We start from the raw sequence: 27586 nt of genomic DNA on the forward strand, positions 1-27586 counted from the left end.
TGTACTTGAATGTATAATATCTCTGTAATGTTGATTAATATTCAGTTTGTCATCGTTGTTTATTGTACGCCTACCGAAATGCAAGAGTTCTGGCAAGGTAAAGTTGGACAGTCTTTGTTAACATCCGGGTTTTATCACTGTCACTCTTCTCCTAGCGCTTTCTCTTAACTGTCCTATTAACTGACCTCTTACTGTCCGTCTATTCTTCAATGAAAGAGAAACACCCTCGATTACCGCACGTTCACTCATCAGTCTACACAGGAGTGTTATCGTGCTGTTATCGTTTTCTCTCGTTCGTTAAATGTTACAGGTGAGTTGTTTATATTTATTCCACGAAACCACAGACTAGAATCTGTGTTGAACATTGAGTGTCCTAGGGTCAGTCCTACTACACATGTAGTTAAATAGAGCACATTTCTCGGAAAGAGGAAGTTCACAATGAGCGGGAAAGTTTTACTGTGTTTGTATGCTTTTTCGTAAATAACTTGAAAAAAATCATGAACATATATTCTACGTATACTCTGCCAAGATCATGTGAACAGTGATTGTGTCCGCATACCCCTGTTTACTACGTTGTGAGACTCACGGTACATTGATCAGCAAAATACGAGCACTTGACGTATGCTGTAGTCAGTGAACGACAATCCCTAACCCTCTCAGTGAAGTGGAGTACATGCGCGACACAGACTCGTCCTGTGTATGTACACAGTATATATATGTGAAGCAATAGGAAGGGCTACAGGATTATTGTTCAGGTAAGTAACATATCAGTACACCCTTGTTCGCAGTTTATTGTTGAGGTAAGTAACATATCAGTATACACTTGTTCGCGGTTTATTGATCAGGTAAGTAACATGTCAGTACACACTTGTTCGCGGTTTATTGTTCAGGTAAGTAACATATCAGTATACACTTGTTCGCGGTTTATTGTTCAGGTAAGTAACATATCAGTACACCCTTGTTCGCAGTTTATTGTTGAGGTAAGTAACATATCAGTATACACTTGTTCGCGGGTTATTGTTGAGATAAGTAGCATATCAGTATACAATTGTTCGCGGTTTATTGTTCAGGTAAGTAACATGTCAATATACACTTGATCGCGGTTTATTGTTGAGGTAAGTAACATGTCAGTATACACTTGTTCGCGGTTTGTTGTTGAGATAAGTAACATGTCAGTATACACTTGTTCGCGGTTTATTGTTCAGGTAAGTAACATATCAGTATACACTTGTTCGCGGTTTATTGTTGAGATAGGTAACATATCAGTATACACTTGTTCGCGTTTTATTGTTCAGGTAAGTAGCATATCAGTATACACTTATATTTGTTTATCATAGTTGAACATTTCGAAATCACACAGAAACTATTCGCAGCTTTATTATCAATTATGTTATCATATTTATACAGATGTATACTTTATATATAGGACGAAATGAATATATTTCACAATTAAAAGACTGTTTTGCATTCTGCAAAGACGCCATCTTGATGATGATCACATAGTGTGATTCATACAATGATACAAACAAACTGACTGTTTTAAAACGTTTCTACATAACAAGGAAGTTAAAATATTATGTATGGTACAACTGTATATGTCCAGACATTTTACTTAGTGAATGGAGTTGTATTCAGGCTTAAAAACGTTTCCAAACAATGTATCAATATTATTACATTCTATAATTCTTCCTTTAGGTCATTGTTGTATTCATTTACACGCACTTTGAACAAACATATGTCATATGTGATGCTGTAAGTGAGATAAATGTTTTCAATGTTTATAAAAGCAACTATTACTTATCGTTTATTTTGGTTTTTAATTAGAATTTATATGAATTACATTGTATTACTTTTTAACACTCTCGCTGTGGCGTCTGTCTCACCGTAATAAGATAACACCATGGCTAAGCATTTTCAACTCAAAGAGTCTTAATCCTTTTGACAAATAACTGACATATTTGCTTTAGACATTTGCAATATTTTCATAATAATACGTTAAATGTTTACGAAACATTTCTTTATTTTTTAATGTTTTGATTCGCTCTATTATAATTCAAGGTGTCCAACGTAACCATTTAAAAATGGACATGATAGAAGGAGAAACAAAACAGTTCTCAATAAATAAATCCATGACCAAAATATTCTTTTAAACCAATAGCAGCAAGACCTGATACGCGTGAAAGTTTTTATAATTGGAAACGCTCAGCTTTTTCCGTCATACTGCTAGAGTGATAGGGTCCAAAATTCGTCTGACTTCAAATTCGAATAACATAACAAATATAATAGGAATGACCAGAACTGCGTTACGTACCATATTATATGATAAATATATGTATTTCAATTCTAATAATGTACTCTAATTAAAATAAGCCAAAAAACAACACCTTCTTTTACAAATTGTTTTGAAATAACACGATGTCAATAAAATATTTCATAAATGTGACGACGATTATTTTTTCTGATTGAAGATATTTGTCAACTGATAATGTGATATCGAATAACCCTAAATAACACACGAGTAGAGGTTCAAGTGACATACGAGTCATATATTTCAATACAGCATCCATCAAATGTAAATGATTTATCAATATCGATCCGGATATATTTCTCCCTTGTTTCTCTTGTACGTAAATGATAACCACACATGTTTCCATCTGAAGGTGCAGTTTTCACTTTAAGTACTTAGTATGTGATCATAAAAATATTTTAATTGGTATTATGATCTACACTCATAGCAACGAAATGTTAATATGTATTGATAAACAAATATTTAAATATTTTTACTTTTTTTTGTTTTTGTTTTTGTTTGTTACCTTAAAATATTTCATCATTCGGTAATTAGCAGACATACTGTTGTTGTCTATAAATTGCATAAGTGTTTCACTGATACTTGGATAATTCCTCGCGATTATCATATTTGATAAGATAATTTTTAAATAGTGATTTACACACGGATTCTTCGGTATAATGTTTTAAATATTTTGATACAAATATCAATCAGAAGTTTTAATTTTGTTTCTTTAACATTTCAGTTCTGCACCTGTTGTGAACGTCATAATTACAAAAACCAACAATGTCAGTGCAAAGACGTGTACTGTATTTGATTATACTAGCTACTTACTTTGTGTTAGATGGATTGGATGCTTCAGATGATACAACGGCAAAACCAGGAACAACGACCAGTCTTCAAAACACACAAATGACGTCAAATGGAAGTACACCACCTCTACAAGTCAATGCTACAAGTTCTTCTGAAACAGAGACTGACTTATTCCTTGAACCCAAAAATTGTACACGAACAAAAATGTAAGACTAAACCTGAGTAAATCACCTTTGAATGTATTCGATAATCAACTTGCTGATAATATATATCAGTATATTCAGTTACGTTAAATACTAATAAGACGTGTTGAAAGATATATTTACAAATATTAAATTAAATTGAGACGTCCAGGTATGCATTTTCCTCTTAATTTGCGAGATTACAATCTTAATCGGGAATTATTTACAAGGTCGATACACAGAAGATTTTGTTTTAAATAGATTATAGGTTTTATTTGATTGTCATTACCTGTAGTGTCGTTTAATTTGCAGACAACTGTGCCAACGTATGTTTGACTAAAACAAAGTACAGTTTAGTTTAAACCATATTTTATTCATATCTATAAACATGTACAATTACATAGACATATCATTCAGATGACTGCGAAACATGTACTGTTGTACTTATACATAAAGTACAGTTTACACTATAATTCTCTTCTTCCTTATGTTAGGTCATCAACATCCCTTATCTTCACAGATGGATAACAGAATTTACTGTCAATAAGGAAGTATGGGTGATGTGAACGTACTTCAAACGTAGTCCAACTCTAGTAATTGTCCCTATTTAATCCTGCTTGACCCTACTTGACAGTAGTTTTAACCGTAGTGTAATGTACTCCCCTATATATTTTACCCCCAACACTACTTTCTTAAAAACCCTTAGTATCTCTTTCCCTCCTTCCTCCCCATCCTCTTCTCTTCCATATACTTATATATATATGCATGATATTCGGTCAGTGCCGTCCAATCGCCGTTTTACAAAAAAAGGAGACAGATTAACATAAGTGCTTTGTACTTGTTTTCGAATCCTATATGTATATCATGTTTGTATTACTGGAATATTATACCGATAATAAAATAAAGTTTAAACTAACCGTAGTGTCATAGTACTACGGTCAGCTACGGTAAACAGTACTGTCAGGTAACGTCAATTACGGTCAAATAGGGTCAACTACGTTCAAACTACGGTCACAGTAGGGTCTTGGTATCCAACCTCACCGTTGAGATACTGTGAACATGTTGAAATTTTGGGGCTAACCACGGCCAAATCATTGGTTTCTTGAAGTTCAAACTATGTTTATAATAACTACGTTTCATACGTTTAACTAAGGTCACATACAGTCTACTTCAGTCAACTACGGTCATCCCCAACTACGGTCAACTACGGTCATCCCCCTTTACAGTCAACTACGGTCATCCCCCACTACGGTCAACTACGTGCGTGACCGTAAGATATGATCGAGGCTTTGATGATTTCTGTTAAATGAGTTGGCTGTGGTGTCGTGGTAAGTGTAGCTATATTGGCTCTACTTGTGCCGCTCTCTATATATATATTCATACTTTATTTCAAACAGGAGCACCGTTACTGTAAAGGAATCCTTCAAAGCCAAATGCAAAACACGACAACAAACGTGTAGTGGTGCCTGGTTTTGGAAGAAGTGCCGCCAAAAAGATGTGTGAGTATAATCCGTTATTGATGAACCATATTGTCTTCAAGGGATATCAACTTTTTATTTTTATAGCTGCATTAGTAAATGAACTTTTTGATTTATTCTTAAAAATATATTTCTTCTGTCAGATTTATCTTCTTTGATAGGAACGCCGATACCTTAATCCGTTAACAGGAATGATTTATTTTAGATTGTATTAAAAGTATTGTGAAATAACGCTTACATGAATCAGTTTAAAAACGGTTTATTGTAGAGTCTGTTATTTGTTAGAAAATATCCAGATATTTTAAGCGCCAAATAGTTAAAGACAACTCGTATTGGTATACCGCTTATTCATGCAGCGACATCAATTTAAAGGTGTACATCCAAAAATTACAAGCCTCCAATCATGCACTATTATCCAAAATAATATGCTTTCATATTGGATACCACATTTGATCATACTTTAATTTATGGATAAAAGATTTGTGGTAACAGTCATATCTAAGGCTGTTAAACATTTTTATAAACATGTCCTTGTCAAAAGTAATGGACCTTATTATGCACTTGAAAAAAATAATTTCAATTCTATTTTGATCACAATAATTTTGAACCAAGTTCTCTTAACTAATATTAGTCAACCTTGTGGGCTCGTGTGTTAGCTCGCAGGCGATCTTATGAGGAAGGAAAAATACCATGTGTCCGGGAAGGTGACCTCGTACCTTTTCACATCCGATTGGGGATTATAATCCCGATGAAAGGCGGGTGCGTTATCCACTGCGCCACCCACACCCTAATCATGCACTCCTTATTGCAAGATATCCCTACATATATTGTATGCATGAAGCTGAAATTATACAATCTTACAAATACTACGTCAGTACATGTGGGACTAATACCAATTTTTGTTTGTAACGCTAGAATTTTGTGAAATTTTTTCATGATATGCTCAAAATGTCATAAACTTACTAGAACATGTATAATCACTCATTGTGACGGCAACATGAACAATACGATGATGTCATGATTGCACGGCGAGTGCAAACCTCATGGCATGTTCCTAGCATGTATCCAGTAATAAAAAATAAATATGTTCATATGCATGCGTTTGTAGAGAGTATGGCGCAGACGAATTCGTTCCCTTTCCATGTGAAGTGTTGTTTGCTTAATAAGTCAGAGGGAACTGGGACGATAGTATATATAATACTCAATTGTCTAGTAGCTCTTCGAGTTAATACAGTTTTACCCATGAAATATTGTATGCTTTTTGAAAACTCTTCTCTTTTTTACTACTGTTTTCAGATACAGGTCATGTGATAAGTATCGTTCGAAGACAGTGACAAGGCTTACCACTGAACCTATATGTTGTCCAGGTTTTGTACCCTACAACGATACTGCTGCATTTTGCGTGAAAGGTACGAGTCGCAAATGTTGAAATTGGCCAAATTATTTATGAGTTCATACGTACATTCTTGTAATAACTCCAAAAACCCAAAACCTATTTTTACTAATATAACACATCTCCAGCACACACACAGGAATACACACATAGGAAGATATTAGTCAGGTGGCATGGGACTAGTAGTTAGCGCCTGATAAGGCAGCTCCTGCAAATACCTTAAAATTGGATTGATTAATGTATATGTTAACTGTACTGTATATCTATGTACTGTAAAGCACTTTAGAGTGGCTTATGCTAGCTAGATAGAGCGCTATATCAAATGTTGTATACTATTATTATTATTGTATGACACATTAAATTCACTAAGCATATGAGGTTGGTGGGTTGGGGGGTATCTGTGACGGTTTCTTTTACAACTACAACTAACAACTACGGCTGAAGCTTAACTCTTCCGATAGAGATATTGGAATAGCATAATGTTCATATGCATGTCTGGATGCATTTCCAAAAAGGTAATATAGCATGTTCAAACAATATAGTGTTAATCTTTTTCGTCTATTATAGAGTCGACAACGTAGATCAGATCTTTCTCCAGTGCATTTAGATTTGATAACGCAGACGACGGCTGTATATATGAACAAACGGTTCAATTGCCCATAAATACATGTTAATCGTATGGGACGTATATCTTTTGAAATGTGTCTGTATTATTGCAAAATCAAACTTAAAAAGGCATTATTTCAAAAAAAAAAAAAATGTAAATTAAATGTGAAATATTTTGGACTTGATCACTGTATAATAGTTTTATTTGCAAACTCATCCATGGCTAACAACTAAACGTCTATATATAGTTTGTGTTTTGATACACCTAAATATACGTATTGATATTCCCTACAGGATGTGAAACCGGTAAGTATGGGGACAACTGCACACTTGACTGTAACTGTACAGGCAATACCAGACCAGACTGCGATATAAGTACAGGCGATTGCAAATGCAAGGATGGATGGACTGGACAAAATTGCACCGACGGTAATAAGAAGTCCTCTCTCTTTCCACAGCTTTCGCGATTATTTGAAAACAAATTATGCATTTTACAAAATCTCTGTAAGCAAACTCCCTCTTCAACTTGTGTTTCGACGTGTATGATATTTTTTTTATTCAAAACATAATATTAATAAACATTTTATGATGAACAAGCAACATACACATCATATTGATAAATTACACCCCTAAAGTTCACAGCAGCTATAAAAACACTACTCAGACCTATAATATACGACACTCAGAGCTATAATATACCACACTCAGAGCTATAATATACCACCCTTCAGCTATAATATAATATATATACGTGTTTACCAGACACATAGCACCGCTCCTATTTGATACATCAGATTTCTTTATTAACGGTACATAAAATGAAAAATGATCAATGAAATTAATTGGAAAGGCGCTGCTGCACCAACGATTCGCTAAAACCAATATCATATAAGTTAATGTTTTCACGTTGAAAAGTGATGAACTGTTCACCAAATATGTATATGGGGGTCAAAAGGTCGCATCAGGAATAAATTCATCTCAATATCTTTTCTTTGTCAAAGTGATACCAAAGTACAAACGCATATCACTCACGCAGTACTATTATTTAAGGTATTCCATGTATAATACACATTTTTTTGGAGGTGAAAAAAATATATACTTTTATTTTCCATACACCACAGTGAAGTATTTCCAAATTTTTATGAACTTCTACCGCATATTTTTCGAGTTTTGATGCATTTTATAAGTACACTCCACTGGGTCCGCTTTCTGTTCAAAGTCCAATAAAATGACAAAAACCTTCTATATGCAGACAGTTATGTAGAATAAAATGCATTTTTGTTGTTTTCGATGATCAGCATGACTTTAAACTGAGCAACAAGTAAGAGTCGGAGTTATCGCAGCTTCCCAACCGTTGCCATAGTTATGTTTTCATTTGCTTTTCAATGTTAATTAGCTAGTGTATTCAATTCATTTTTTTCAGTATGCGATGAGGGGTTTTACGGTCACAGCTGCGAAAATGCATGTGCGTGCGAAAACAACAGCACGTGTGAACACGTGAATGGAACGTGCAACTGCACAGAGCCAGGGTGGATAGGTGACACTTGTGACACAGGTACTGCATAACGATATCCCACACAGATAAACATATGGATAAATGTACACCGATTCACACATTGACATATTTCTGTATTATGTTCTCCTTCGTACATAAATCATTTTGTATCTTTTTTTGCAATAACATAAAACAAACACATTTTTAATAACCTAGTAGCATGCGAGCTGCGTGTACAGCAGTGTGTCCATACCAAAATGTTTCTTACAATATCGATAATTCGTTTTGAAATTCATGAATGCACTTCAAAGTCCAAGCTATCAGAACAATACACATTTCTGATCGCCAAACTGAAAAACAACATCCTGTCATTGTGATACGAATTCTATCTCAAGCGTGAGTTCTACATACATAAAAACAATAATTAAAACAGAGATAATATGAAAATACGCTCTTAAACCCATTCTATAATATCTATCTTACATTTCAGGAAAACGCATTTTTATGTATACAAGAATAATCACTTTTTGTACGTAGTTTTCCTTTTTGACGTGGTTACAGTTACATATAATTAAGAGCATTTTCCAACAAATCAGCGATTATCATCGGTAATAACGTCAATAAGCGACGTTATTACCGATGATAATCGCTGATTTGTTGGAAAATGCTCTTAATAATATGTAACTGTAACCACGTCAAAAAGGAAAACTACGTACAAAAAGTGATTATTCTTGTATACATAAAAATGCGTTTTCCTGAAATGTAAGATAGATATTATAGAATGGGTTTAAGAGCGTATTTTCATATTATCTCTGTTTTAATTATTGTTTTTATGTATGTAGAACTCACGCTTGAGATAGAATTCGTATCACAATGACAGGATGTTGTTTTTCAGTTTGGCGATCAGAAATGTGTATTGTTCTGATAGCTTGGACTTTGAAGTGCATTCATGAATTTCAAAACGAATTATCGATATTGTAAGAAACATTTTGGTATGGACACACTGCTGTACACGCAGCTCGCATGCTACTAGGTTATCAAAAATGTGTTTGTTTTATGTTATTGCAAAAAAAGATACAAAATGATTTATGTACGAAGGAGAACATAATACAGAAATATGTCAATGTGTGAATCGGTGTACATTTATCCATATGTTTATCTGTGTGGGATATCGTTATGCAGTACCTGTGTCACAAGTGTCACCTATCCACCCTGGCTCTGTGCAGTTGCACGTTCCATTCACGTGTTCACACGTGCTGTTGTTTTCGCACGCACATGCATTTTCGCAGCTGTGACCGTAAAACCCCTCATCGCATACTGAAAAAAATGAATTGAATACACTAGCTAATTAACATTGAAAAGCAAATGAAAACATAACTATGGCAACGGTTGGGAAGCTGCGATAACTCCGACTCTTACTTGTTGCTCAGTTTAAAGTCATGCTGATCATCGAAAACAACAAAAATGCATTTTATTCTACATAACTGTCTGCATATAGAAGGTTTTTGTCATTTTATTGGACTTTGAACAGAAAGCGGACCCAGTGGAGTGTACTTATAAAATGCATCAAAACTCGAAAAATATGCGGTAGAAGTTCATAAAAATTTGGAAATACTTCACTGTGGTGTATGGAAAATAAAAGTATATATTTTTTTCACCTCCAAAAAAATGTGTATTATACATGGAATACCTTAAATAATAGTACTGCGTGAGTGATATGCGTTTGTACTTTGGTATCACTTTGACAAAGAAAAGATATTGAGATGAATTTATTCCTGATGCGACCTTTTGACCCCCATATACATATTTGGTGAACAGTTCATCACTTTTCAACGTGAAAACATTAACTTATATGATATTGGTTTTAGCGAATCGTTGGTGCAGCAGCGCCTTTCCAATTAATTTCATTGATCATTTTTCATTTTATGTACCGTTAATAAAGAAATCTGATGTATCAAATAGGAGCGGTGCTATGTGTCTGGTAAACACGTATATATATTATATTATAGCTGAAGGGTGGTATATTATAGCTCTGCGTGTGGTATATTATAGCTCTGAGTGTCGTATATTATAGGTCTGAGTAGTGTTTTTATAGCTGCTGTGAACTTTAGGGGTGTAATTTATCAATAGGATGTGTATGTTGCTTGTTCATCATAAAATGTTTATTAATATTATGTTTTGAATAAAAAAAATATCATACACGTCGAAACACAAGTTGAAGAGGGAGTTTGCTTACAGAGATTTTGTAAAATGCATAATTTGTTTTCAAATAATCGCGAAAGCTGTGGAAAGAGAGAGGACTTCTTATTACCGTCGGTGCAATTTTGTCCAGTCCATCCATCCTTGCATTTGCAATCGCCTGTACTTATATCGCAGTCTGGTCTGGTATTGCCTGTACAGTTACAGTCAAGTGTGCAGTTGTCCCCATACTTACCGGTTTCACATCCTGTAGGGAATATTAATACGTATATTTAGGTGTATCAAAACACAAACTATATATAGACGTTTAGTTGTTAGCCATGGATGAGTTTGCAAATAAAACTATTATACAGTGATCAAGTCCAAAATATTTCACATTTAATTTACATTTTTTTTTTTTTTTGAAATAATGCCTTTTTAAGTTTGATTTTGCAATAATACAGACACATTTCAAAAGATATACGTCCCATACGATTAACATGTATTTATGGGCAATTGAACCGTTTGTTCATATATACAGCCGTCGTCTGCGTTATCAAATCTAAATGCACTGGAGAAAGATCTGATCTACGTTGTCGACTCTATAATAGACGAAAAAGATTAACACTATATTGTTTGAACATGCTATATTACCTTTTTGGAAATGCATCCAGACATGCATATGAACATTATGCTATTCCAATATCTCTATCGGAAGAGTTAAGCTTCAGCCGTAGTTGTTAGTTGTAGTTGTAAAAGAAACCGTCACAGATACCCCCCAACCCACCAACCTCATATGCTTAGTGAATTTAATGTGTCATACAATAATAATAATAGTATACAACATTTGATATAGCGCTCTATCAAGCTAGCATAAGCCACTCTAAAGTGCTTTACAGTACATAGATATACAGTACAGTTAACATATACATTAATCAATCCAATTTTAAGGTATTTGCAGGAGCTGCCTTATCAGGCGCTAACTACTAGTCCCATGCCACCTGACTAATATCTTCCTATGTGTGTATTCCTGTGTGTGTGCTGGAGATGTGTTATATTAGTAAAAATAGGTTTTGGGTTTTTGGAGTTATTACAAGAATGTACGTATGAACTCATAAATAATTTGGCCAATTTCAACATTTGCGACTCGTACCTTTCACGCAAAATGCAGCAGTATCGTTGTAGGGTACAAAACCTGGACAACATATAGGTTCAGTGGTAAGCCTTGTCACTGTCTTCGAACGATACTTATCACATGACCTGTATCTGAAAACAGTAGTAAAAAAGAGAAGAGTTTTCAAAAAGCATACAATATTTCATGGGTAAAACTGTATTAACTCGAAGAGCTACTAGACAATTGAGTATTATATATACTATCGTCCCAGTTCCCTCTGACTTATTAAGCAAACAACACTTCACATGGAAAGGGAACGAATTCGTCTGCGCCACACTCTCTACAAACGCATGCATATGAACATATTTATTTTTTATTACTGGATACATGCTAGGAACATGCCATGAGGTTTGCACTCGCCGTGCAATCATGACATCATCGTATTGTTCATGTTGCCGTCACAATGAGTGATTATACATGTTCTAGTAAGTTTATGACATTTTGAGCATATCATGAAAAAATTTCACAAAATTCTAGCGTTACAAACAAAAATTGGTATTAGTCCCACATGTACTGACGTAGTATTTGTAAGATTGTATAATTTCAGCTTCATGCATACAATATATGTAGGGATATCTTGCAATAAGGAGTGCATGATTAGGGTGTGGGTGGCGCAGNGACGTTATTACCGATGATAATCGCTGATTTGTTGGAAAATGCTCTTAATAATATGCAACTGTAACCACAAATGAAGCATAAGGCTTCATTTGAAACAAATTGTATGTACTAAAAGTTTATATATTCTCCTCATATTTAGTTATAGTCAAACAATAACAATATTTCAAATGATCAGCAGTCTCTCAAGTGCATTTGATGTCGAAAATCATTTAACTGACATGAGTATGGAACAAAAACATGGGGTGTCAAATGTGATCGGTCGTGTTATAACAACGCACAGTGCTGTATTGTATCTTGTCCGATATATTTAGAGGGTCCAGATATATTCATGCTTTGTCTTTGTTTAAGAATATTTAGAGAGAAAGTGTGAATCTTACTGCACTGTATGCCCAGATATATTCATGCTTTGTCTTTGTTTCAGAATATTTAGAGAGAGAGCATGGATATTACCACATTGTATGTCTATATTGTATTCCTGCTTTGTCTCTGTTTCAGAATATTTAGAGGGAGAGTAAAGGTATCACATGTACGACACTCTATGTCTAATTGTATTCCTGTTTTGTCTCTGTTTCAGAATAATTGGAGGGGGAGTAAAGGTATTACATGTACTACACTGCATGTCTAGATATCGTCCGGTCTTTGTCTCTGTTTCAGAATGATTAGACGAATAGTATGAATATTACTGCAGTATATGTCCAAAATATGGCCTGGTCATTGTCTCTGTTACAGAATGTTTAGAAGGCCAGTACGGATACTACTGTAACCAAACATGTTCATGCTCCCCGAATGCAACCTGCGATCCTCATTCAGGAGAGTGTCGATGCATTGCTGGTTTAACTGGTGATAACTGTACAGAAGGTAAATTGCTTTGTCAATTACATTGTACATGCCTGTATCATAAAGGAGAAATCAGTTATTGTTTCTGAGAAGTTGGTGTTTCAGAGATTAACCCAATATCATGGTCGGTCCCGAAAAAGAAAAGGAGTGGTGTAAAGCTGAAAAATGCGTCTTTTGTTTTGTATATATATCCCCTGAGAGCTCTGATTTTCAACACGTTGGTGTGAGCGATACAACTGTAAGTTGTTACGGAATAGATCATATCTCGACACCACACTCTGCCTAAAGAACCATCGCAGTTAACCATTTGATATAGTCAGTTTCCATATAGTGCTGGGCTTGGAAAGGTTCATCCGTTACAGCGCATCTGATATTTGACTCGCTCTCCTGGATGTTTAAATTGTTTGAAGTAACAGTTGGTATTGTTATTATATAAATATGCAAGACCGCACACTTGTGTTTTTCTAACGAAACAGAAAGCACGAGTTTATTGCGCGGACGAATATATTCACGAGTGCGCGGAGCGCACGAGTGAATATATACGTCCTTGCAATAAATGAGTGCTTTCTGACTCGTTAGAAAAACACAAGTGTGTGGTCTTGCTTTTATTACATACCTTCCGTATTTGGTAGAGATCGATACAAACATTTTCTAAACTTTGATATTTTTTGCAAATACCGGGAATGTTTCAGTTCGCCATGACAAGGGGATTCCCATAAAAAGTAGTTCCGGCTATTATGGTTATACAACATCTTGTATCACACATGTGGGATACAAACCGACAGAAAACATCAACAGAACATTGTTGTATTACTATTGTAAGATTACATAGGTATGTGATAAAATCTACGATATCATACCAAAATATCGTATACATTCACTCTATCAAATTCTTGTATAACCTTACATTGCAAAACCAATTTATGTTCAACTTGTTTAATAAATAACTTTTTAAATAATTTTGAACAAAAATCAGATAATAAGAATAAGGAAATGATTTGGATTATGATATATTAGTTGATACTCCTTGTATAAACTCTTTTTTAAATGACCATCACTGTTAATTTCAGTCTGCGATGACGGGTATTTTGGTGCCGACTGTCAACAGACGTGCACGTGTTTAGCAAACAGTACAAGAGCCTGCGACCCTGTACATGGAACATGTGATTGTATAGCTGGGCTGACAGGACAGAGCTGTGCGGAATGTAAATGACTACTTACTTACTGGTCTGGTTATAAAAAAAATCCAAAAATGCATCTTCTTATCTTTATAAGGGACATAATCATTCTTGTTTTGACGTAAGATTGAAATAAACTGTTCAAGTATATAACAAATGTGTGATTCAAGAACGAGACATTCCAGCTCGATCCCTTACTTAAATTAGTATTTAGTTGTTTGTATTATCAATGTAATTCAAAAACATAGGAGGTCATGTCTTTATTATATAAATAGAATGATACCTAACTTGTTATATAATGCAATATTCATCAGTAGTTGAAGTCTGTCTTGAAACGGGAGCTAATTCTAAAAAAAGCATTCAATCTGTAAAATTCTGAGCCTCAAAACACGAGAAACATTTTAAAACGATATTATCGTTATTGGATTTGAAATTTACACGTTTGCGCTAAAAATGGTACTGTCATCCTCAAAATGTTTTTGGTTTTTTTTATAATAATGTATTCATTTGTTTATTGGAGACTATTTCTTCCTCGGAAAACATTTCTACCATTTCTGCTTCAGGAAGTCATCTGGCGCGAGAAGACTTTCGTATTTGGAAAAATACAAATAGGAAAATCCATTCTCAAGTTGTTCCAAAATCGATTTTTACTTCTTCTTATGTATTCTTATACAAACAACCCATGGTATTGAATTTACCGTGCTATCGGTAGGTAGTACAAAATAGTGTATAGATGATGAAAGGCCATTATGACTGAAATCTAGTTTATTCTCATTTGTATAAGAGAATGCACGCGGAAGTTTAAGAAGTCATCACTCGTTAGGTATCAGTGAACTTAGTTGCATAATTAGGTCATGAAAACTAACTAACATATATTATGTGTTACTAGTTATATTCCCCCTGAAAAACCAGGAGTGGTGCATGTTTCTCCCAAACCAATGTCAATATTTATTACGCTTTCTGTGTGATTTGAATATGCATTGCACGCTGATATTTGGTATTATCAATACTATATTTTTTGTCCTGATTAAACTGCAATTATTTATTTATTTTGTTGCCAAACAATTCAGATTGCGAACCTGGGACGTACGGAGAGATGTGTCGGGAAACATGTAATTGTACGCTCACCGAGGTCTGCCATCCAATAAACGGGGAATGCATTTCAAGTGAGCTTATGTTATATTGTCAATACGAATTGGGTATTCAACTGATCATAAACTAAACTGATTATGTAAATATAGTGTATGCCTTAACAATGAAGTGGTGTACATGTTCAGGATAACAATAACTGCTAGTGAACGTTGATATCTTTGATGCAAATCATGTAGTCAAAGCAATATATTTAGATATTTCTCATAATGTGATCAATAAGATTGTCAGAAAGTGTTTAGCCTACGACTAATTATCAAGTAAGAGTATCCTTTAAAACCCCACAGGATTCTTGTGTAGTGTGAACGGAACCGCCAACTGTGACCTTGGATTTGGAGAAAGTGACTGTACGGACATCCAAGGAAACACGTCGCTAGAACCTCTACAGGGAAACATTAGTGATATCCTAAACAACCCGAAAGGTAACCTGAAAAACACAACAAGGTAGACACTTATCATACTGCAGTGTCCGCCTACATACATGTACAATAAAATGGAAACTCAAAACAAGAAAAACCACCGTAACCAAGGAGATGTTAAAACAAAACCAACAAAAACCTTGAGTAGGCTAGGTGCCTCGGAAGGATAGGTGACTTTGGTATTTGTGGCAATTTGAAATAATTTTGTTAGATTTGGATACAGATACATTGATCATACTTATATAGTTTATGCTGAAATGAATTTTTACATTGTACAATGAAAGCAAAGTTTATTTTGAACACTAATAGGAAGTGAAAACTTATTTTGCAAGATTTCGAAAACGTCTGTTTCCTGCATCAATCAAAGAGAGTAAATGATAACGGTCTCTCGACTCTAAACCGCTGAAAACAACTCACTAAGCTTCAGTTGTGTTCAGCGGGGTTTTGAGAGATTTGGAGTCGAGACACCGGTTATTTACACCATTGCTTGACAAAGGAAACAGACGTTTTCGAAATACGGCAATGTTTTCAATTCCCGTCTGTGATAAAAACAAACTAAGCCTTTATTATTCATACCAAACTGATGAATCTTATTCTGAAATAGATACAACTTATATATATGCACTAACAAATTCCAAGTATAATGCGCATCATTTTTTTCTAAATAGGAAAGGTTTCTAGATGTATTGAATAGAATAATTGCTAATTGAAAAATTGACATAAATTTAATGTAAGATTTAGTTAAAATAAGAATTTACCTTTAGACAATAACTTACAAGTAAGATAAGCTTTGATGATAGTCAAGTAGTAAACACTTTCATTATTCAGGATGAAAACCAATCTATTTTTTTGTTTGTAATTATCTTTTTATTCAAGACTTTTTTGCAATATATGGGTATAGTTACATTCAAACAATTCATATTTTATATTCATACCTCACACGACTCATATATACTCTTACTTACATCAGTTGATATATTAGACACAAGTTCATGTAATGGTACCCATGTACACATATATTGCCTTTATGAGAACAGAGAGAGAGAGAGATAGAATAGAAAAGAAGAAGAGGGAGGGAAAAAAATAGCAATGAAAAACGGAGAAAGTCAACAGAAAGAGGAAGAAAAGGAGAAACTGGTTTTTGCACTGCAGCTCAATAATAAACAAACTTTATGTTTAGAATAAGATTATAAGATAATCTTCTGTATTAATTGTAAGTAAGGTGCTTTCGGCTTTAAACTGCAAGTAAATACAGCCATATAAATTTACCAAAAAAAAAAAGAAAAAAAAGAAAAAAAAAGTGGCTGAGAAATGAGGGTAATGCTCAGGACAAAATATATTTATATCATAAAAGACATTAACTTTAATAAGTTCAGACAGAAACATCAACTTAAATTTACCAAAAAGGGACAAAACAAAATTGGAGTTCAGGCAAGATTCAATACAGGTATGGTAAAAGGGACATAACTCCCAAAAAAAGTCCTTGTGAAATGACACTTTCATTATTCAGGATGAAAACCAATCTTAATAATACATGTACATGTTTGTGTTAATCACTTTTGCATGACCATAACACTTAGTATTCTTCCATTTGTTTATATTATATTTGTTTTCACGTGGTTTTTTCTTCCAGATATATGCGATTCTGACACCAATCAAACTCAATTTTGCGTTCCGAGTAATGAAACAGTTCTTTGCGAATGCCTTGCTGGATGGACTGGATACTCGTGTGAACAGCGTAAGTTATTTGAGCAAGATAATGAAACTCATTGATGATGCGTGGCATTGATAACAAGATAATGAAACTCATATATGCTGTGTGTTATTGGTAAAGGATAATGAAACTCATATTTGCTCCGTGTCCTTGATAAGAAGATAATGAAACTCATATATGCTGCGTGTCATTGGAAAGAAGATAATTAAACTCATATATGTTGCGTGTCATTGATAACAAGATAACGAAACTCATATATGCTGTGTGCCCTTGATAAGAAGAAAATGAAAAACATATTTGCTGCGTGTCATTGATAACAAGATAATGAAACTCATATATGCTGCGTGCCCTTGATAAGAAGATAATGAAACTCATATATGCAGCGTGTCATTGGAAAGAAGATAATTAAACTCATATATGTTGCGTGTCATTGATAACAAGATAACGAAACTCATATATGCTGCGTGCCCTTGATAAGAAGAAAATGAAAAACATATTTGCTGCGTGTCATTGATAACAAGGTAACGAATCTCATATTTGCTGCGTGTCATTGATAACAAGATAATGAAACTCATATTTGCTGCGTGTCATTGATAACAAGATAATGAAACTCATATATGCTGCTTATCATTGGTAAGAATATAATGGATCTCATATATGCTGCGTGTCATTGGTAAGAAGATAATGAAACTCATATATGCTGCGTGTCATTGGTAAGAATATAATGGATCTCATATATGTTGCTTGTCATTGGTAAGGAGATAATGGATCTCATATTTGCTGCGTGTCTTTGGTAAGAAGATAATGAAACTCATATATGCTGCGTGTCATTGATAAAAAGATAATAATAAAATTCATATATCCTGCGTGTCTTTGGTAAGAAGAAAATGAAACTCATATATGCTGCTTGTCATTGGTAACAAGATAATGAAACTCATATAAGCTGCGTGTCTTTGGTAAGAAGATAATGAAACTCATATATGCTGCGTGTCTTTGGTAAGAAGAAAATGAAACTCATAAATGAAGCGTGTCTTTGGTAAGAAGATAATGAAACTCATACATGCTGCGTGTCTTTGGTAAGAAGATAATGAAACTCATATATGCTGCGTGTTATTGGTAACAAGAAAATGAAACTCATATATGAAGCGTGTCTTTGGTAAGAAGATAATGAAACTCATACATGCAGCGTGTCTTTGGTAAGAAGATAATGAAACTCATATATGGAGGAAACATATACTATATTCAAGAAACAAAGCATTATGAACACATGTATTGTCGAAATGTTTACAATAGAGAAGAAACCCTCCGTTATTTTCTTACAATAATATGTTTGACACTTTCGTTATTGTAATCATACGGTATTTGTCATTGTCCCCTTTCAAATTTCTATTTTGAGGTAACAAGGTCTGATACCATGCACTTTTGCTTTAGAAAAGTCTCACAAAAACGCTTCCATTGTTAATCATTGCATGTCATATTGTACTGTCAAAGGATGCTCTGAAGGTTATTATGGTACCAACTGCCAACATGCATGCACGTGTGGCGAGAAGCACTCTCTAGGGTGTAATATGGAGACAGGAACATGCGACTGTGGGCCGGGCAGGACTGGTTTCAATTGTACAGATGGTGAGAACAACCTATTGACTTCAGCGGATTACGTGAATAATGAATTTATTAAACGAGTTCGATAATTTGATATGACACGAGCCTTTAGGCGAGTGCCACGCTCATGTAAGATTCTATTTATCACATAACATTCATAATTTGAAAACAATCCTTAAAACACTATCATATGTTATCAGCTGACTGTTATAGATCAAAACTAAAGTCTTCAAATCATACTCTCGTTCTGCGCAGAGCAAAGTAGTTCCAGATATTTGTTGATAACAAACAGTTTAAAAAGCAATGAAAATATTATTGATATAACAAACATTTCAAATTTTATTTAGAATAATAGTATATGTATCATATGGTATAGTAAATACAAGTAGTACCTGTAGTTGCGTAGGAACATGTTCCCACGGTTTCGACCAATTGTAGAACATTTAGGTTTTATGACATGACTGTATGACATAGTAACATAGGTCAGTTATGTGAATTTCTTTATCAAATGCTTTCCATTGATTTTGACTGTGTCATGATATATTTATGATCGACACTACCTAGAGAATACAATGTAATTAGATAAAAATTATACAAAAAGGTGAAACGCAAATAATTCGTTATCTGTTAATACCATATTCTGCTGTCAAAGGTTTCATTGATGGTCCTATCGGCACAAACTGCAAGCATATATGCATGTGTAGCAAGTCAGTAACTGATTTGAAATATTTTCATTAGTGGTTTTTTTTTGATTTCGCAAACTATTGTAAAACGTATTGCATGTTATTGTCAACTCATTATTATTATTTTATTCTGAATAATTTAGCCCCATACAGGAGGCACTGTAGTTTAGTTGTACAACTGTAGGACGACTGGCTCGTGACCGAAAGGTTGCGGGTGCGAGTCACGTCACGGTACTGCACTGTGTTGTATCTTTGAACAAAATACTTTACTCAGCTTGTTCCAGACTACTCATCTGTAAATGAGTACGTTGTTGGGCAGTGCTAGAATTGTTGAATGCTAGCTGTGAGCGCCTTAATGGCAGCACCGGCTGTATGCTCCCCAGGGAGTTGAGACAGATATTGGCTGGTTGCAAAAGCCCTATAACCACGGATAATAATTTGTGAACCGCTTTGAGACGACTTAACAACTAAGTTGTGATAAAGTGGTATATAAGAATCTCGAATTATTATTATTATCATCATATACACGACATACTTAGCAGCTGCATTGATTGCATTCAGCCTTAGAAATAACACTCAGTATTTTTTTCCAGTTTGTCCAAGCGGAATGTACGGGTCAGGATGCCGTTATAAATGTACATGCGATGACGAATGTGATCGTGTTGATGGACGATGTTTTGGTGCGGGGAAAAGTAAGTTACATTTGTTTTTCTTATACGCGTATACATGTTAATGGTTTTACTTTTCTAATCATTAATTGTCAATATAGTGATTAAAACGACTTATTCGTTCTCTCGATCACATGACAGTAATAGATTATTTCGGATAGATAATGGTAGCTCTGTTTATGTTGTTGATCCTTGTACAAATTCGCGAATTGTTTGACACATTGACTGATAGGTGAAAGTCATCAGGAGCAAGCTATCCGAACCTAGAATATGTTGATGTTCAGGTTTCAAACAGAAACAGAAAGAATGAGTAAAGGAAATATTTGAATAAAAGTCATGGTAGAGTGTCTTAAGAAACAAAAATCAATTGTTTTCCATGTATGGTAGTGCTAACCTGCGATGGGTCACACGACCAAATATAAGATTTTGTTTACTGGGTCTATATTTGTAGTACTCACTTGAGCAAGGAATACGATGCAAAGACTTGGAAACACGTTCTGGACTTTTGCTTAGGTTTTGTGTTAATTATATACCTCCTTGCAATGCAGGTAAGGAACAGAAAGCGAACCAAGGCACATCAAATATAGGTCTAGTACTAGGCCTTGTGATATCAAGCATCGTAGTCATATGTCTCATAGTGGTTGGTGTAGTTGTGCATAAACGCAAAGGGTGTAAAACGCTTAGAAACGTCCAGGTGACAATCAAGTAAGTGACGCTCTCTCTATAAAGAATACTATTAAGGAGTGCGTGATGTACAATATCCTCAATCTCCTTTCTGTTCAAACGAGTCATCTATATTCAAAACAATTCAACGCTTTTTTCGTAGAAAGTCATTTCTACTCAATTTATGCGATTTTCGATCTAATACTTTTAAAAATAGATGAAACATATATCTTTAAGAATTTATTTGAATGCTGATTTAATAATGTAAGGGGAAATAACTTAATTATTTTATTTTACACTTTGGGCATGTTTGAATATAGATCTTTATAGATTGTATGTTAGGAACTGAACTTTAAATTTTAAACTAATGTTGAGGAAAATTTGCACTTTTTTGAAAACGCTGTCGAAGTTGTTTTCTGAAAAGTTAAAAACACCTCTATTTTCGGTGTTAAATCACCATTAAAAATATTTTCAAATGGAAAATATATCTAGTTTTATGTACTGATTTAGATAATTCACTCTTATAAAACTAATCAAAATATATAAACGCTTTAGCCATTAAAAGAAATTTAAATATAAGCATTAATAATGAAATATATCCATATGGACTGGTGCCTTATAATACCTTAACAATCATTATCTGAATTACTTTTTTTGGTCTCTTTAACTTCAATATGCAGACGTTTTATTTTTATCGGGAATCATGAACACGTTTAAAGCTTTGATTTAAATAATGATCTGTCCTACCTCTTGTCCAAGGAAAACCAGGTCGACAAGCGAGAGATCATACGCGGACAATCGGACATATGAGCTTCAACAACCAGAAATAATTGGTTAGTAACATTGACTCCATGTTTTGTAAATAAGAGTAAGCGGAAATTAATGAACCACTTGCTCAAGTTTTCAGTCATCTTTTTCTCGATGCTTAACTCCACTTTTGTTTGAGTATCATGCAACATTTACATTTTTTTTCATTTGAATTACAATTGATGTTTAACATTATTAGTTGATTAATTTATTCATTTTAGATAAGATAATTAATTAAGCACAAAAAAAATCATTCTTTATTGAGTTACCGAAACGTCAAACAAGATAATACGATGTTTCTATTGATATGCTCAATACACCTGAGTGCACTTCCAGTTTTCACTAATGGTAAAACAGAAATGTACCAAACAAATGATACTATTATATCGATTAAACGTTATGTCCCAATTTTGACATTTATATTAAACCCTAATGTAGCGGGCGTATAATACTACTTCGTCCATTTATTATAGTATGATTTACCACAGTTTCTCCATTTGCAGGGTCTGCAAGCAGAGGACCACTCATGTCTGAAGACAGATGTTATGAAAATGGCGGTTTTAACGAGGAATGTGCCAGAGAGGAAAAATCACATAGTCGTAAAAAGGCTACACTTCCTAGCAAGGATACGTATTCTCCTGTTGTTAAAACCGATGACGGTAGTTATGACAATTTTGAAAACATGCGTCACAATGGCGTCGTTGACGAAATGTACACAGGGCAGGTGATAGATGGTGTATATAATAATTTAGACCATCGAAATAGCGGGAATTTTAATGGTGTAGATACACAGGATGACGAATACAGTCACGTTAAAATCGCCGCCTCATCAGATACATATGACGTTTTTAAGGGTAAAGGCGATACCACAGGCGGAGATAACATGTACGACTGTTCTCATGAATTGTCGAACACATACGATGTTTTCCGAAAGAAAGGTGATACGAATGTGATAGCCGATTCCATGTACGATACAAATGACTCTGTTGCTGCTGGTTCACAAACGAACACCAAACATAACAATTCGCCAGACTAATAGAAACAAACAACATCGCAATGTATTTCAGGTACATGATAATTTCTCTCGAATAGTTATACCACTTCAAAAATTATTTGTGATCATCTAAACAGCCGATGAGAAATGATCAATCATACTCCCTAAAATTAAAGGGGTGTATGGTAATTACGTTGTTAGTTTGTCCGTGCATGCATCAAAGGTAAAATATGACATTTCCCACTTTTACTTCAAAGATTTTGTACAAGATATCTCATAATCCCTCGACATATTTCATCTGTATTAACAACATAGCATGGACGCATTGATTACTTATAAGCCGGTGATATTTTGGGGGTCATTTGTGAATGTTAAAGGGGCAAAGAAGGAAGGATGGGGAAGTAAGGATGAGGGTATTTGTTGTTAGTCTCCGGTCACTTTATTTTCATGTAAAATGTACAAATGTATAAAGACATTTAATGGTTTCCTTTGAACACCAACCAATCAATCGTTTATTTTGACAGTTGTTTTTGTTTCCTTTTCTGTTCTTTAAATTGTACCATTTGTATTTCGATGCATTGTCAATCAAAATTTGAATAAAACAAAGTTTAAACCAATAGTTTATTTCAGTGTCATGCATCATTTACATAATACCATATCACAGTTTAGATAATGACATTTTAAATATAAGAGAACGTTAAAATGTGATGCCCAGTCGAACTCGGCTTATCACATTATGTACATCATGCAACAATATTCCATAAATATGACAATTGAAACACAATAAACCAAATGAGATGAAATTCGATAACTCCTTATTATTTATTATACTCAATGTTCAATGAAATTCTCATATTATATATTTTACTTGTCTTAAATTATCATTACAAATAGTTATCAGTTAAAAGTGGGTGTCTTTGTTTTAAAGATAAACATTTACAAAAGAGCTTGTCAATTTGGCCAAATATGTAATAGCGGCAAATGTAAGAAGAAACCAATTAACTTAATTTGTTACACCCTCCATACTGTTTGTACATTGCTGGTATTGTATTGTATGTATTGCATGTATTGTATTGTATTGTCTGTAGATATTGTAGATATATCTCACTTTCGAAACCGATTGGTCAAAAGACCCAAGGTAATAAAGAACTTGAACCATCGCTCAAATGAAATTAAAAAGGATAGTTCATAGTAAGTTATATAACTTTATGTACAATAGTCATATCATAAAATATTTCACTTTTCATAAAAATATCATCACCCATCATTATCAGTTGCAAGGTGATGTCTGTGTTTACTCTTAAGGTAAGCATTTAATTCACGATAAGGCAGATGAAATTAAAAAAAACACAAAACATATTTCTTGAATATACACAGCGGGATTCAAAGTAGAATTGTCACAGGAGGTAAAAATATTAACCGGTCAAGGTTAAGGTGTCAAATGAAATGATATTATTTCCTTTTTATCTAACTTTGTTATAACGTGATATATTTAGAGGCTTGATCGTGTGATAATTTCGTGATGCTATAGTTAAACCAATCAAACAACTGGCTGCAGTGTTATGTAGAACTAATAACTATTTCGACAGTTTTTTCCCTCAAATGTGCCGCATAATTAACACTGCAAATATCGATCTTCTTAATCCTCCCTCTCCTGCAGCATTAAAAAATTATTTGAATAAAGATATTGTTTCTGATAGTGAATCTGTATCAATTTTCAAAACAGAAGGTAACAGAAGAGCAAATATTATTCCATGTCAACTTCGAAACTCTTGTAGTAATTTAAATTCTGATATACACCATGACCATCTTACTAATAGTCCAGCTTGTACCTGCTCTGCTGAACATGAAACAGTATCTCGTTACTTTTTAGAATGTCCTATTTTTAATAATCAAAGAACTAACTTGTTAACTTCTCTCAATAGTTATGGCAACCACAATCACATTGATATAAACATTCTTCTCCAGAGCTGTCCTGCTTGTGATGGGCTTACAAATAGACGAGTACTTGACGATGTGCATATTTTTATTGGAAAATCCCGTCGTTTTAATTCTTATATGTACATGTTTTTTTTTTTTTTATTATTATATATTACATCCATGAGATTCTAGTTGAGCATGACTACTGGCTATTGCATGTACTTATCTTGTCGTTGTAATTAATTACACTATATGTATTGATTGAATTTGTTATTTTGAATTGTAACAGTGATAGTGTATATATATGCTGAAATAAATGTATTTGTATATGTACTTGTATGTGTGTGTAAATGTGTATGAGGTATGTGAGATGTTTCCTTCATGAGTTACTCCCCCTTAGCCTTGTGTTAATATGAATTATTTTGTGTTATTTTTTTTCATTTCCAACATGTCTAAAATATTATGTATCATTGTTTATTCCACTTTGGCCATTTGACGGAGATAATTTATATAGGCTTTGCCTGTTATTCTGTCCATTTGACTATGTCATCTTGTCAATAAAATTTGATGAAAGGAAATGAACTGTCTGCAATGCAACAAGGCTACTTTAGGTAACAGGTACTATCATTATTTTGTTTTCCACATTTCTTATGCTATCATGGTACTATCCAAAATGCATATTTCCTCATTTAGACACCAAATAAAAGGCAGTGCCCATCACTTTTGTTTTGTTTTGTTTTGAGGGTTGTGTATCAGCGAATCCAAACAGAAAGCATTTTAATAATAGATAAAATGGTGCGATTGGCGACTTTTACCAAAAGGGTTTAATGCAGCCTCCTTACAGGTCCCGTGACCACGTGATGTACAGTACGTTACCGTGTGTAGGCGGTATATGAACCTAGTAATACCACTATTTGCTGTGATGCATTAAGTTACAAAAATATATAATGGCCGAAGTAAAGAAAACCACATTTTTGACATATGTATTTGAAACATGGGGACAGTATTAACCCTGATGCTTACTTAAAATAGTGTCAAACGATGTCGAAACACTAGCAAGCAATACGAATGAATGAATTCATGGAAACTTATAATGTTTTATAAAATGGTTTATCATCACACAAATGTGCAACCTGACGTTCCTTTCATTAAACGAAAAAGGCACTATTCCATTCTCAATATATTGACAACATAATTAAATCTGTTTCCTGGGAATCAGGCCAAATATTCTGGCCTTAATACTCACTGCAATAGTGTGTAGCACGTGTTGTAAAAACTAAATATAAATGCAAAATTTACTGACAAGTAATTAATATACTAAAAACACCTTCTTTCATACGAGTCTTCCGGATTAGTTTTCTTTTCAAAATATTGATCAACCAAATCGTACATTTGATGGACATAAGCGCACAACGAGGCGAAAGATTGTTTTATTATACGATTGTGCACAATATTAGCGTGATATCATTGTACAATCTTAAGAAATGAGCACCGATTTTCATTTCAGCTCATTAGATTACAACACTTTAGTTAGGCTGACACATGGACAATGTCTAATGAAAGCCTTATATAATTGCATAAAGGGCTGTATCTACTACATAACTTCTATATAGACACATGTAGTAGCAAGGTGAGGACGACCGTGGTCAGTGGAGCGTTAATTCCAAGAATACTACATTTTCCGTGAAAAATGTGGGACACGATATTTTCTTAAAGTGGCCTATGATTGAATCATTATACAATGTATTACGTGTATATTCAGTCTTTGTATTTTAACACCTTCTTTTACACTGGAAATATAAGATTGTATACGTAAGAATAAAGACCCTAGCACAGCCGACTATGAATCATGATATTATCTTAGTGATAAAGTCGTGTTGTGCGTAGGTGTATGTAGGAGATAGAACAAGATTATGTGTCATTCGGCATATACCAAGGCACGCCCTCTATTGTGCGAAAAAGCGAAAAATATAAATCGTGATAGTTACACAAACACAAAAACACATACTCATATACACATTCACCCTAACAACCCCTAAAAAACACACACCCACACACATCGTCACGATTCCTCTGAAGATTTGAAAGCTCATGAGATCTGCTCAGAATCTCTTTTTCTCTTTCTGAGATATTTACAAGGACTTTCAGTATTTCTTAAATAGTGTCTATGTTGCCTAGTTCAAACTTTTTGATGTAAATATCACATTTTGATCTGCATTTCATACACCTCTGGCAATGTACTTTGCCCGATGCTTTAAAAGACAAAATACAAAGCCGTTAGCACACAAGGACAACAGCCAGTGACAGTAACTGAGCAGATATCTGAAGTGATTTTTTTCCAATGCCTCCGCTAGGAGTCGAACCCGGGACCTCTGGCTTCCTAGTCTTACGATCTACCGAATGCGCTAAAGAAAAATTTTCCCTAGCCGAGTCGGTAGGCATCCACTAGTATTTTACCAGGGTAAAATATTCCCCCTGCAGGAAAGAACTTATCCCGAGTTTTCCAGGGGTCTGAGCGATTCCTTTGCAATTTTCGCTGAGTATTTTTGCCAAATCTCCTGGGCCCCACGTTGGGTGCCAATGAAACAGAGGTCATTATTTTTTTTAATGTCTTCGCTAGGAGTAGAACCCGAGACCTATAGTTTACTATTCTGACCCCAAAGAGAAGTTCTCCCTAGCCGAGTCGGTAGGCAGCGGCTTGTATCTTACCAGGGTGACATATCAAAAC

At 34.3% G+C, this 27586-nt stretch overlaps 1 protein-coding gene and 1 long non-coding RNA gene across 5 annotated transcripts; one reads left to right on the top strand and one right to left on the bottom strand.

Annotated features, from left to right (window-relative positions):
- Positions 1–25197, top strand: LOC110453153 (multiple epidermal growth factor-like domains protein 10). 4 transcript variants are annotated; one of them, XM_021502001.1, is made up of 16 exons: positions 1–97; positions 3033–3306; positions 4680–4781; positions 6057–6169; positions 7054–7188; positions 8183–8314; positions 12954–13082; positions 14132–14266; positions 15310–15405; positions 15676–15810; positions 17441–17545; positions 19013–19147; positions 20400–20498; positions 21023–21179; positions 21897–21970; positions 22448–25197. In XM_021502001.1, the coding sequence occupies exons 2-16, from the start codon at positions 3074–3076 to the stop codon at positions 22978–22980; spliced, it is 2313 nt and encodes a 770-aa protein (XP_021357676.1). In that variant the 5' UTR covers positions 1–97; positions 3033–3073; the 3' UTR covers positions 22981–25197. The 4 variants fall into 4 exon arrangements, with proteins under 4 accessions (XP_021357676.1, XP_021357675.1, XP_021357677.1 ...); XM_021502000.1 differs by lacking the exon at positions 1–97 and adding an exon at positions 169–310; XM_021501999.1 differs by lacking the exon at positions 1–97 and adding an exon at positions 332–755.
- LOC110453156 lies at positions 8946–11692 on the bottom strand. The gene is made up of 3 exons (XR_002463260.1): positions 11586–11692; positions 10566–10700; positions 8946–9571 (listed from the first exon to the last, which is right to left on the bottom strand). It is a non-coding gene; the product is annotated as an uncharacterized LOC110453156 (long non-coding RNA).
- Positions 25198–27586: the final 2389 nt, after the last annotated feature.

This window comes from Mizuhopecten yessoensis, unplaced genomic scaffold, assembly GCF_002113885.1.
Source record: "Mizuhopecten yessoensis strain PY_sf001 unplaced genomic scaffold, ASM211388v2 scaffold7147, whole genome shotgun sequence".
NCBI classification, from domain to species: Eukaryota; Metazoa; Mollusca; class Bivalvia; order Pectinida; family Pectinidae; genus Mizuhopecten; species Mizuhopecten yessoensis.